The sequence below is a fragment of the Pangasianodon hypophthalmus genome, chromosome 22 (genome assembly GCF_027358585.1).
Source record: "Pangasianodon hypophthalmus isolate fPanHyp1 chromosome 22, fPanHyp1.pri, whole genome shotgun sequence".
In the NCBI taxonomy this organism is placed as follows: Eukaryota; Metazoa; Chordata; class Actinopteri; order Siluriformes; family Pangasiidae; genus Pangasianodon; species Pangasianodon hypophthalmus.
The window spans coordinates 8,216,853-8,230,748 of NC_069731.1; the positions used below are offsets into that span (position 1 = coordinate 8,216,853).

General features: G+C 38.6%; 1 protein-coding gene across 4 annotated transcripts in view; it reads left to right on the top strand.

Moving 5' to 3' along the window:
- ptpn3 (protein tyrosine phosphatase non-receptor type 3) overlaps nucleotides 1-13,896 on the top strand; it is a 39,948-nt gene that overhangs the window by 18,755 nt on the left and 7,297 nt on the right. For all 4 annotated transcript variants that reach the window (XM_053227766.1, XM_053227767.1, XM_053227765.1 and 1 more), the window contains 17 exons: nucleotides 414-492; nucleotides 659-703; nucleotides 1,007-1,059; nucleotides 1,433-1,550; nucleotides 1,716-1,803; nucleotides 1,944-2,032; nucleotides 2,732-2,795; nucleotides 2,905-3,035; nucleotides 3,133-3,258; nucleotides 3,355-3,468; nucleotides 3,575-3,668; nucleotides 4,806-4,883; nucleotides 4,988-5,044; nucleotides 5,129-5,285; nucleotides 6,904-7,067; nucleotides 7,191-7,281; nucleotides 7,734-7,798. In XM_053227766.1, coding sequence (XP_053083741.1) covers nucleotides 414-492; nucleotides 659-703; nucleotides 1,007-1,059; nucleotides 1,433-1,550; nucleotides 1,716-1,803; nucleotides 1,944-2,032; nucleotides 2,732-2,795; nucleotides 2,905-3,035; nucleotides 3,133-3,258; nucleotides 3,355-3,468; nucleotides 3,575-3,668; nucleotides 4,806-4,883; nucleotides 4,988-5,044; nucleotides 5,129-5,285; nucleotides 6,904-7,067; nucleotides 7,191-7,281; nucleotides 7,734-7,798 — 1,613 coding nt within the window. The remainder of the gene's footprint in view (nucleotides 1-413; nucleotides 493-658; nucleotides 704-1,006; nucleotides 1,060-1,432; nucleotides 1,551-1,715; nucleotides 1,804-1,943; nucleotides 2,033-2,731; nucleotides 2,796-2,904; nucleotides 3,036-3,132; nucleotides 3,259-3,354; nucleotides 3,469-3,574; nucleotides 3,669-4,805; nucleotides 4,884-4,987; nucleotides 5,045-5,128; nucleotides 5,286-6,903; nucleotides 7,068-7,190; nucleotides 7,282-7,733; nucleotides 7,799-13,896) is intronic.

The window sequence follows — 13,896 nt, forward strand, 5'->3', positions numbered from 1 at the left end:
ACTCATAACATGAATGGTGTTTCAGACTTTCTGGTATATTTGAAAGCTGTTAGTACATCAGAAACCTATGTTACCTAATATTTTGTTAATTCAAGGATTAAATATTAACCCACAGCCTCCTACAATCTTTCTAATTTGACAAAAAAATTGAAGCAGCTCCTTGTGTAAGCACGACCAAACTAAGTAATATCTAGCACACCTTTTGGAAGTAAGGTTAACGTGAACACGACAGCATAAATTACCTCACATCACAGCATAGATACAATAAGCTGTAAAGAATAATGTGTAATCTGGGTTAGGTCCACCAGAATCTCTTTTAGTTAATCAATACTAAAATTAATAGCCAGGTATAAATGTCATCACAGTTGAGTCATTTTCTTCTCATAGGCCTTTCTTATCTCTCATTCTCTCAGGTTCTGCCCCATTCTATTTAATATTTCGAGTGCGATTCTTCATCTCTGACCCTAACTCTCTTCAGCATGAACAGACCAGGTGTGTGTGTCTGTGCATATATGTGTGTGTTTGTGTGTGCCTGCATACATATGTGTGGGTGTATGTGTGCACGTACGTGTGTGTATGTATATTTGCACATGTTGCTCAGTTTGTTGGAGTCTTCATCTAAAGACACTAATTATAACCCTATACATCTTCTTTGCAGGCACTTTTATTTTTTGCAAATTAAGAAAGACATTCGGGAGGGCAGGTAATGTAGTTCTAGTAGTTTTACTGTCATGTTAGTCAATGTGTACTGTCAAATTAAAATATGACCCATACAGCATGATTCAGTTCAGGCTGTTCCTTCTATGTGATCATAGCTGATTTTTATCTAATACATTTTCCATAGTTAAAAAATGGATTTACTTTAAGCTCTTTAGCAATAATAGTGAGTACCCAAAAGAGAAAGTAAAGGCTGCACTGCACATCCACCATTCATACAGTCCTGGCAAGTGTCAGTGATTTGAATATTTATATTTTTAAATGTATTTTTAATGTCTTTTACATGCAGGTTAAAGTGTCCACTAAGCTCTGCTGTGGTGCTGGCATCCTATGCTGTTCAGTGTAAGTATGATATCTCAAACATGCTCATTGAATGAACAGTTGTAGGACTTCCGAGTTTTAAACCTAGACAGCGTTGGCATGGTGGTGCAGTGGGTAGTGTTGCCACCTCAGCTGGAGGGTCCCCGGTTTGATCCTGAGCTTGGGTTAATGACTGTGCAGAGTTTTGCATGTTCTCCCCATGTCCACATTTGATTCCTCCGGAATCCTTCCAACTCATAAAAACATGCATGTGGGAGGATTAGCTGTGCTAAATTGCCCTAGGTGTGAATAAGTGTGTGAATGTGTGTACATGGTGTCCAGCGATGAATGATGAACAATAGATGAGAAATAACAACGAATTGTATTTATAGCAATTTTTCCGTTTCATAAACAGCTGAATTTGGAGACCATGTTCCTGAAACCCCTCCTGGATATCTTGGCCATGTCCACTTTATTCCTGATCAGGACAAGGACTTCCTTTTTAAAGTGGAGTCATTGCATCCTCAGCACAAGTATGTACATGTATACGTATACAGAATACCTACTATAGTGATAATGCATTTGTGTGCATGTACCATATGTGGGTGTGTATTCACCTGTACGTGGCTCAGAGTGTGTGTGTGTCAGAGGAGTGGAAAGAGCGAGAGTGACTAACTATATGCTTATGTGCATTCCAGAGGCCTGTCTCAGAGTGAGGCAGAGTTGTGTTATCTGAACACAGCTAGAACCTTAGATCTCTATGGAGTAGAGCTTCATAGTGCACGGGTAACATATCAAAGCATCTGATTAACCTTTTTTTTTCAATGCTTTCATTATACAATAAGAAGAGAAAAAGAGAGTAGAATACTAGAATAAAATACTTAAAAGTGACTAACTGTTACCAAAATGATTATTCTCTTTCTTAGGATGCTAGTAACCCATCTCTCTGGGTTGGGATTGCATCAGGAGGCGTGGCTATGTTTTGCAATATGGTTTGTTCCAATTTCTTTCCTTGGTGAGTTATAATCAAGCAGCCTCTTTTCTGACCATTTGATAACACTATTTTAGCCTGCTCATGATTGCGATAAATCAGTATTAATATTTTTAGAAACAGTATAATAAAACAGTATTTTATTAGAGTGTGTTTTTGCAACAGTTTGGTGCTATTACCTATAGTTTACTGTTATAAATAAATATAACCAACATCAGCCTACCTGTTTTTCTAAAGATTGAATCACCTTTTAACTGTGGTTGTATTTAATATTCAGCTGCTTTTCTTCAGGGTGTTTTCCCAAAAGAAAAGCTTTACTGTGAATACACAGCTCATTGTGTACTCTGACACAATGCAGAACGATTAATGTTTCAAATGTTTACTTGCAATCGTAACAGCTGATTTCACATGACTAGAAGATTTGCAACACAATCCTTGGTCCTCTGAAACTGGACCTGGTCCAAGATGTTAAAGCTTTCTAAAATAATCAGTGAATTTTGACTGCGCAGTTTATTGTACAGAACAAACTTTAACCATCATTTATTCACCAAGTTCATATTAATAGGCATATTGCAATTGCAGTATTTAGCAATATAATCATATCATTCTGTCCATATAGTGCAGTCACTAGTATGAATCATGAAATGCTATTAACTCCTATTTTGAGAAACCATTTACTAATCATTAAGGTACACCCTTCTTGCTAATCTCTTTTACTCTCAGGATCAATATAATCAAGATTTCATTCAAAAGAAAGAGATTCTTCATCCACCTTCGGCAGAAGCATGTAAGTTTGTAGAAGAATAGGTGAAGTACAGCACAGTTGGTTTACTTAACAGCTTTGTTTTTGACATTCACGCAGAAAGAGTTGTTAAAGTGTTTTTGCTTTTATGTAGGGGGAGGTTGGACAACAAGTGGTGTCCCTGTCCATGCCCAGCTCTCGTTCCTGTAAAAACCTTTGGCGATCCTGCGTGGACCATCACACATTCTACAACAGAAAAAACTCTCATGCAGTCTCCAAAACTAGGTACATTTTCACACTGGCAATCCACCTATGATTTCTGATTTCATTTTGCTTTTGGGTTCCACCAGTGACTGTGTTTCTGAATGTGGGTGTGTTGAAGGTCTGTCCCTCTGTATCGGAAACTAGTAGGTGAGGTGATGTGGAATCCTTTAATAAAGTCTCTTTCCACTGAACATCTGGAAACCAAAAGTCTCCCCTCAAGATCTCCGCCCAGTACACCTAACTGGTACTGTGTTTATACAGATACTGATTATAAGTACTGATTATTAATAGGATACAGTAGTTGTTGGTTTGATGATTGAATAGATATTGTCCATTTTAGGCGCAGCCCTCGTTTGCGTCATGATTTTCGTAAGCCACGTCCATCTTCTGTAGACAATCTTACCAACGACATGAGTTATGTGACTGAGAGTGAAGATGTGTTCTATACTTACAGGTAAACAATGGCCCTTGTCTGCTGTCTCTGTACATTATTTACTATAAACTCCCAATGGTAATTCAGCTGCTCAAGTCAGTAAACAGTACAAATTTGTTTAATGAAGGAAAGCTCAGGAAGATGAGAAGCCCAGCAGTGTCCAGTCCCCACTTGACGACAACACTTTGGATGAGGAAGACTGGCAAAGTCTCTGGGATAAGGTGAGTGGAAACTTCAGGGAGTATATAAGGTCAGCTTTTGGATCAAGAAATTTGACAGGAGATTCACACACAAACACACACACACACACACACGCACTTAAGGAAACCCGACAACAATTCTGGAATTGGTTTAATCTCGCCTTGAACGTAGCCACAATGGTTTTTTTTAATGCTTAAAATATCATGGCAAGTGTGACTCACAGTTAAGCGTAGCCAAGGAAGTGTGGCGAACAAGAACACTAAATCCTTCAAATGACGTTAATGCTCGTGTTAATGTTCATTCCCTTATTGTACTATGATACACATACTAGTTAACCCAGAATATCAGATCCATGTGTGCTGTCATTGTTCATAGTGTTGCAAATAAAACTAATGGCACTTTCACATCTGACTTGTTTAAAACTGAAATGCATTTATTTAGAGCACACACAAATAAGTGTAGGCACATTTATTGATGGCCTTAATACATTTTGTATGGAAATGATTAGAGATGCTACTGATCCGATAACCCAGGGTCAGTATTAGGCCGATACCAGCAAAAATTGGTGGATTGGGGAAAAAAAATTATCCAGTCCTGTAACAAATAGAAAAGATTAGAATTGGATTTGGAAAACTTTTTTTTGGAACTGGAAATGTTTGCATATAAATCCTTTTGTAAGGATTGGTTTTATCATATTTATACTTTATGCTTTTTTTAAGCTTAGTAGTTTTTAAAGAAGAAAATATTGGAAGGGTATCAATATCAGCTGATACTCAAGGTTTTATTATCAGGAATGGTGTAGGGAAAAAAATGGTCTCGTGCCATTTCTAGAAACAGTAATAGCTCCATAAATATGTGCAGAAATGTCAGGTAAATTGATTTATTGACCTCAAACTATAAGGGTAAAATTTGCACATTATTAGCTAACTGGTAATGCCCATCAAATCCAAATTGTTGACCAATTAAGAACACCCATACATGTTATTATTTTAGTGTGCTTGAAAATCATTGCAATGTGAAATGAAATCAAAAGAAAAGGATATAGTCACAGATTTTAGCATACACGCTAGGTGTGAAAACAGCCTAAATGAACCAGTGATGTGAATTCTGGTTTTGATTTTGAAGAACTTATTATTCTCTTCTTTTTATTGTTGCAGGATATGGCAGCTGATGGGGAGCTACTGCTAATCAGAATCAGCCCTGACAAAGATGGCAAGTTTGGATTCAATGTCAAAGTGAGTGTATTCTGTTATTCTTATGTGTGCTTGTGTGTAATGACCAAGTTTGTTTTGCTGAATGCATTACACATTATTTATTATTGAATGGTTGTTTATTTTAGGGAGGTGTGGATCAGAAGATGCCATTGGCAATCTCTCATGTAAACCCTAATTCTCCGGTAAGGAGTATGAATAGATTGGGTTTGCATTTTCTCGCACAGCAACAGGTAATACTACATTGTAGCTCTGCCTCTTTATTGCAGGCTGGTCGCTGTGTGCCTGCATTGCTGGAGGGAGATCAAGTGCTTTTGATAAATGGGCGTGACATTTCAGAGCACACACATCAACAAGTGGTCATGTTCATCAAAGCCAGCAGAGAGTCCCACAGCAAGGAGCTTGCCCTACTTGTACGCAGAAAAGGTTTGTTGATCTACTGTGAAAGTGAATATTGGGCTTTGGCAAATGTGCTAAGTAGATCATTCAGCTCAGCTAGCGTTTTGTTTGATCAGGCCTTACCTTAGTTCAGAACAGTTGGCTTGTATTGCTCATCTCTAATGACCAATATTTTCCAGTCACTAACTAGACCAGGATCACTTGTTACATATGTAACTGTGGTTCGATGAATCCCAGAGAACTGTCAGGAGTGGTGAGAATCACTTCTCCACCTTCATGTGAGCAAGCTTCCTGAGACCTTCTAAGAAAGTCACAAAGTGACATATGATGCAGTGTTTGCAATTAATACTGCTCTTATACAGTAGACCCAGGAGGTCAATTGTGGAAACTTTGCTGAGTTCTCGCTGGTTTGGCTCTGATTCAAAATGACAAGGAACCCTGGCGGTTATCCAGGGTTCACGGAACTACAGTCACATAAGTAAGTAGTGTTCTGTGCACCTTTCCTAACCACCAAGGGTGGTGAGAATAACCTGGATGCCAAAATTGTCATTAGGAACCAACTGAAACCACTTTGAGAAAGGTCGTAATAAGTTTATGAATCTCCAGTGAGATGCTGTCCACGATGATGTGATGTGCACCCGAGAGTGCCACATATAGCTTCAGTGAAGATGAGACTTGCTATTGTCTAGCAGTCCCTAAACAAAGATTTTTCGAAATGGACAGTGCACAGGATTCAGTGGATGAGGTGCAGTAGATGGAGAGGCCAGTTGTGGACTAGTGCATCCTGTTACAGAGACTTGACTGTAAACCTTTGAATTTGAATTCCTGTCCATAGAAGGCAATATTAAAAAGCATCTGTCTTTTTGGGTGATGGGAGCATTGGCACCATGCAGATATATAGAAGTGAACCAGTTCTGTGGCTGCAAAGCATAAATTACATCTGATAACTTTAGCATACAAAAAAGGGTGGGGGGAACTGCCTTCCACCTTCTGACCAAGAAAGAATGTTGAGTAGAACACTGTTCTGAACCAAGGGATAGACCTTTTTGATTGTGCCTCTGAGTTGTTGGGGTCTGATATCAATGAGGCCCTGAGGACAGAGAAAGTTGGGAGCCACAGGTCCACTACCTGGTTAAAGGCCAGGGAGTGTAGAAATTTCAACCAGGTGGGGGGAATAGAAGCACACCCAGCTTCAATCCCAGTATGCGTGTCAGTGTAGTCCAGCTAATTCAGCGAGGTCAGTTATAAAAGCATGCAGTATGCTGAGGGATATCCACTAAGCCAGTCTAGCAGCTTGTCCTGACAGGCAAGCTGGTTGATGACTGCTTGGGATGGGAATGATCAATAGGTGGCAGAAGAAATTATGAGATTCCTTTTGTATATATGTATGGTCTGACATGTACATGTACATTTACAATACATGTACATTTACATGTATGAGGCCAGAAGTAGAAAGAGAGAGATAGCTGTATGACCGTGGTATTTATCGCAAATACTGTGTCATACATCATTTTGTGACTTTGTTGGAAGGTCTTGGCATATGCACAGGTAGTGACTGTTACCATTCCTGACAGTTCAGAGGTGTAAAATAGAAGCAGCTTGCCTAATACTGATTTTGAAAAAAAAGGATGCTGTGTGTTTACAGGCATCTCTTTGCGAGCTGAAAACCCACTACAATTTCCAGGCAGTTTTAACCTACAGGAAGAAATTCCTCCATCTCCTGGTCACCCATCTGGAGAGACACTGCAAGAGTCGATGTCCCGTCTGGAAAGGGGACTGACTTCTGGCACTTTGCTCATGCAATTTGAGGTCAGGATATACAAGCATGTGCATGTGTAAATGTGTGTTTTTGCCCTAGGTATGTCTGCCTGAAGTATGTATGCAAAATGGTTGATGATCCGTGTGTGTGTGTGTGTGTTTTGATACTCACAGAAGTTATACAGGAAGAAAGCAGGACTGTTAATGTCTTGTGCAAAGCTGTCTGAGAACATGGAAAAGAATCGGTACAAAGATGTATTACCGTGTAAGTTTCTTCTGATGATGTCAAAAAAAAATGACACATTTGTTTCTTCCTGAAAGGCCAAATTATGTGAGTATTGAACTGATTCAAAATTCTGGAAAAGCCATTAGCACAATAATTATGGTTTGTGATTTTTTTTCCCCCTGCATGTGTCAGCAGTCAGTGCTTCAGTTATTTTCAGATTCTTTTTGTTCAGTATGTCTAAAAGGGTTTTTGAATCTGAACCTGAATGTCTTCATTGTTTTGTGATTATGATAGAGCTATGTTATGATTACAGATGCAAAGCTCTGAGACGTGAGTGGATTACAGTTATAGTCAAATGTATCGTTTTATTTTATTGTGTTTCGGTTCAGTCAAAATGCTCTTTAGAAACTAGTTAGATGAGGCATTTTCAGATAATCCCTAAATCCTCATTTCCTCATTCTTTACTCTGTCTCGCCCTCTGCTCCCTTTAGATGACATCACCAGGGTGGTGTTACAGACGGAGGAGGATAATTACATCAATGCAAGTCATGTGAAGGCTAGTACACACAAACACACATGTACACCAACACAAATACATATACAATTAAATACTTGTTAGTCACCTATAGTACCTGGAGTTACACATATTTGTGGTCTGTTTTTGAAGCATGTTTTAGTCTTTACATTTCAGAATGTAATACATGTAATGGTTTTAGAGCCAGTTACTTATTTTCTGGAAATATATTTCGCTTGGGTTTCCAAAAGAGGTCTACCACAAAGATTATAGTAACTTTGCATTCACACTAGCAAGCAACAATAAGCTTGTGTCACTCCCAGTTTGTCCTTTGTGTTACCATGCTATCGATATCATTTCCTCCCACATGCTAAAAGTTAGTGAAAATTTAAAAAAAAAAAAAAAAAAAAGCATTATTTGGGAAACTGCAAATGGCCTTATCCTCAGTGGGGTGCACCTGGTTCCACCCCACCACTTTGCCAAAATATGTCACAGTGGCATAAGTTTGCCAGATTAATAGTTAGATTTGCCTTAACTAGATGTGTGAAAAGTTTCTTAATTTGGTCAAGGTGTTCTGACCATGTGGAAATGTAAAACATCATCAGCATGCCGGTACCCTTTAAGATGATCAGATTTACTCACAAATGTGCAAGATCCATCCCTATCTATGCAATTCATGGCAGAGGGAAACAACTGGGCTTATTAAGAGAATTGAGAATATGAGTAATCAGATTTATTAACTAACAGACATTAAGTGCTTCATGCACAAAGCAAGGCTCAGCAAAATCATGATCTGAGAAGGCAAAAAGTACACCTCTGTTCTTAATAGTTCTTTTTTTCTGGGTTTGAAAGGATATACACCATTGCTAGCTTTCTCGTTGTCTGACAAGTGTCATAGCACGCGTCTCAGCATCTTTAAGGCACACTTCTATTACTCCATGAGAAGGCATGTTCAGGCCATCATCAAGGCCCGCTGAGAGTAAACTGCACCAGCTAAGCACTTCTCTATAGGTGCTGAAATGGCAGGTGTCCCTGAAGCCCCTTGAGAACCCTGTGTGAGTGGCAAGTCATAACACTAACAGGCACAGATGGCACAGAAGAAACTACTAATGGCAGGCAACAAAGCTAACACCAAAGCTTTAAGATTCAGCCATGCAATCAAACAAACGCTGCATTTCCCACAGCCTCGTCTGGACTGCAGCTTTTATGCAGAATTACGTGATGCATCACGATGCAAAAAGTTGATATTGTGCATGATGGGAATGTGGGATTCACACTGTGGGAGTCAGCTTTCTATTAATTATGCATCTAATGCAATTGCACTGTTTGAACACCCATAGAGTTAAAATATAATGAGCGTGCATTGGGCCCGATAGCTCTGGATCACAATGACTGACATGCATATACGGTATATGGTTACACAACCACGCTATAGTTAAAAAGAGCTCTTCATTAGTTTCAAATGACACTAGAATGGCACCACGCCGCTGCGATGTCCGGAAGACGGACATTTTAGCCGACTCTAAAGCTCTGTTTCTGGTTACAATGACACCTCAGGCGCTGCTATGGAGCTCATTATATTACAGTCAGTCATTTTCCCAAGATCAGAGACTTTGTTTATTCAATCAAAATCTTGGGAGAATTAATTAATTAATTAATTAATTAATTTTTAAGATATGGTGAACCTGTAGTACACGTTGTTTACAATATTAAACATCTATTTGTATCAATTTTTTATTTATTCAGTTTTATACAGACAAAAATGCACAGTTTTGCATTGTTTATGATTCAGAAATAACAAAGGAGTCTTTTCAGTCATAATTTTTCTTCATTTAAATTTTGTTAAAAACATTTTGAGAATCGGATTAAATCAAATTGTGAAGCCAGCATTGTGAATCGAAATGAATCTCGACCGGAGTGTATTGCACATCTAATAGTCCAGCATATTCTCTAGGGGCTCTGTAGTAGACCATTCATCCACTAAAATGGTGGTTGTTCCTCATGACTGAACAACATGACTGAACATTAATTCATTATTTGTAAACCCTGTGCTCCTCTGAACAACTTCACATTTAGCCAACAGCAAGCATGGAAAGCCCTCTACCTCTTCACAACAAAGCTGTATGCAGTAAAACCATATAAGGGACTTCAAAGTTTGTTTTTTTTTAAAGCATTAAGCTGCTGCGAAGCCTTGGAGAACAAGACTAGAAACAAAATTTCGCTGAAGGATTGACCTAAAAGTAGATATAAATGCTGTTAATGGTTAATGCACAATCAACAAGTAGATGTTCAAAAGGGTTAGATTACAGGCAGGCTGAGATAGGCTGCAAAGCAGTGACGGACACTTTCTAGTTTGGTTTGTCTGTTAGCTGACAAGTCATAATTAGCTACATCCCTCTTTAACCTAGGCCAAGCATTCCTAAACTTTTTGGGCAAACAACCAATTTTATGTGACCCCAAGTCTTGACCACGCTACATTTGTTTTTTTTTTTTTTTTTTAATAAGTCCAGATTTATAATTTGGGACTACTATAACATTTGAACATGTTAATATGTCAGTCATGTGCAACGTATGTGACTAAAAGCCAAATTTCTTGCACTGACTTACCAGTGTAGTGGGAAAGGTGAGCTTGCGTTGCTTTTCAAAAAAAACACCTTTTCAAAAAGTCAGTAAGTATGTTTGATAGGGCACATCGCCTTCTGCTGCTACAACTTTGAAAGATATATAAGGAATAATCCACACTACGTGAAGCAGAGGGGCCTTGACAATGCAAGCAGCATTTTTCACATACTCGTCCGCAAACTGTATGTACATCTGGAGGATTAAAAGTGGCATCCATTATAGTTGGTATGTCAGAGCCAAAACATCCATGTTCATCTGGTTTCCAAGTCTGTAAAATGTTTAGCGATTATGCACACCAACACACTGACAAGCTCTGTTTCATTTTATAACTTTTCCTCCATTCGCATGAATGCTGCATCTCAGATTGACATATTACATTCAAAAGTATTTACAAATCTAAAAGGCCCATAGACTGGTATGCAAAACTGACCTTTCAGTAGGTTTGAAGGCTACATGTGGGGTTTTTAAAATTCAAGCACTAACCATAATAGGAAGAATGGATGGGGTTTAGTACATGGTAACTGTCCAGGACAGTACACAAGTATGTGATTTGAGACATAATGCTAGTTTCTTTCAGAGATAGATGAACATGGAAATGTGTGTATTTTTGCTGAACTCCTACAATAGTGCAGCATGTCAGGACAGTGAAAAAGACTAAAATAGCACATACACTCTTTAATGTAAATGTGGCCTGATTGAATATGACTCCCACTAACACTTCAGAATAGTAGCGCACACACTCCATTTTAATAATATTATTTTCATTTATTTTTATTGCAAAATAAATGTATAAAACAAAAGAGGTGATTGAGAGTTCCTCTCATAACCCCATTTGTAAATCAAGTGACCCTATGTGAAGTCACAACCCCTAGTTTGGGAAACCCTGACCCCTTGGGAGCCCACTTCCTACACAGCAAGCCATCCTGCATAAAAAATAATGTGAAAGTGTCTCTTTATCAGAGCTTCCCTCAGGAGCCACCAGTGGCAACACTTCCTTCAACATAATTTCAGATAATTCTTCCTTAATCAGTTCACTTTCAGAGTCAGCTTTAGCTCTGATAACTACATTTTCAAGTGTACTAGAACAGACAAACTGTGGAACAGAAACATTTTCAATACCAGCTGTTCCATATGAACCTGATGAAACTCAATTTTCTCAAGTGTCTGTATCAACAGTGGTAAAGACTGTCATTCACATAGACCTAATCTCCCCAGTCACCTGCTTTTAGCTATTTGGCTATAGCACAAGTTACGGTGCATCCGGAAATCACCTCAGGGGACTTTTGAGCACACTCATCTGGTCCATCTGGAACTCCAGGCTCAGAAACTATAGGTGGTGTCACCACAGTGAAGTTTCCTTAAGCAAGCTGTCCCAGTCCAAAACAAAAGTAATGCCAGGCACTGGGAAAACAGCACTGGATGGAAACAATGTAAGGGCACTTCAGTAAAACCCATTTCAAAACCCCTGACCCTTGTTTCCCTGTTGTCTTTGGTAGACAGGTAAAACTAACTATAAAAGGAAAGACGGAGTAGTTCCAGTGTCACTGAGAAAGCACAAAGGCACACACACTCCTGACCAGACAAAGACATAGTTTCCTCTGTAAGAAAGAGAATATAGTCTGTTGAATTGAAATAATGCTTGAATAGTTAAGAACAAAGAGTATAAGCAACTCCAGTGTGCTGTTCACAGACTCAGTAATGGACTGAAAAGTGACTAATCCAACTGGTTTAGCTAACTTTCCTTATTAATAAGGTACACTCAGAAGTTTTATGTTTTATGCTTTTTACAATAAAGGCAAACCATGTCAAATGTACTGTCAGAGCTAGGCTCTACCACTGCGAACTTCCAATTACCCTTGAAGAGATTTTTCTTTCTTAGCCTGCGTGACTTGATCTCAAGGTTGCTTTACCGGGGTTTGAAAAGTTTCTGTTAATTTAAATAGGTAACCATAGCCTCTGGAACATATTTTTTGAATTCTTCTAGAAGAAATAGTTTATAAATCTGCTCTTTTTTTCCTCTACATTCTCCTCATCATCACACCACCTATCAAACATGTCCACTTTTTCCTGAGTAAGCTCTACATAAATATTTTTAAGAAGTACCTCTGAAATGTTGACAGTGTGCCTAAAGGACCAGCTCATAAGCATTAAAAATGGCAGTTTTAACGGCCTCATTTAGGGCTTTGGTCAACTGTAAGAGATGCATACACACCCTGTGCCTTCTTTGTCAACAAACGTTGCAATAGCAGAGTCCAAATCTCTTTAGGCCACTTAAGAGAAGTAGCTACACATTCAACGTAGGAGAAACCTCTACCTCTTTTCAGAAAATGGTGGAGCCGTTATGTTTTCCTACTAATATCAAAAGCTGAACTGAGGGTCAGGAGAAGAAACTGGTGGAGAAGATGCAGGCTAAGGAAGTTGCCTTACAGTCGATTCCATTTCTAGTTTCTTTAACTCAAGTTCTCTGGCCTCACACTAACATTCCTGTTCTTTTTTTTTTTTTTTTAAATACCTGATTTTAATAATTCGAATTTTCTCCCTTAACTATTTTTTTAAGAGTTTAGCCTTGAATTCAGTTCATGGTAGCTTGGCAGCTTAAAGCCTGCATTTGTTTCTCCTGCAAAGCTATTTTCATTTGAATTCACATGCTATGCTTGCAGAACAAGACAGTAAGGCCTCAAGAGTACCGGTCTCCTGTGCCTTTGCCGCAATAACTCCCTTTTCCACTAAAGAATCTGTCAGAGTCTTTAAGAGTCTCTTTTAGTTTATTATCAGTGCACCTCTAGTAGCTCTTCTGAAGGATCTTGAATAAATTCATCTGCTATGAAAGCAATATACTCATGCCAACCTAGCAAAGGCATTTAAGGTCTACAAAACTAACTAGTTTAGCATAAGTGATAAATCACAAACACTAAATGAAATACAGTAGTATTTCTGAACACCCTCTTTCTTCAACCTGCTCATCAGGATCCACACTTAGAAAATACACACACAATGGCACAACTCAAAAGATTACCCCAGATCAAAATACATTACTACAAATGAAAACTTATTCAAATAAGATTTAGAGCAGTCTTTCTACAAAGCAAGTACTATTGCTCACAAGAGTCAGCAAAGGTTTATAATAAGCCATAGTTTCCATGAAGGAACACAAATCTCCTTGCAGTATACCAATAATTAGACCTACACCAGGGTATTACACAAAACCACTAAACAAACACCAGATTGTACAATTGATGTACGTAGACGCTGATTCAACACCACTAAAATAATAGCATACAAGGAATGAAACCACAAATTGCCAGTACAAATAAGTAGGAGTTACCTGTCGCCCTTATGCTGTAGCCTTATGGGACTGGACATGTTACTATGTTAAAACCCAGATGTTTAGGGTAGCATATAATAATACTATACTATAGTTTTAACACAAATGAAGCATATTATTAATGCCACAAGCAAAGTATGCTGTTATTTCACTGGACAACAGTGGCAGATCATCCATAGGGGCAGGTGGAGCA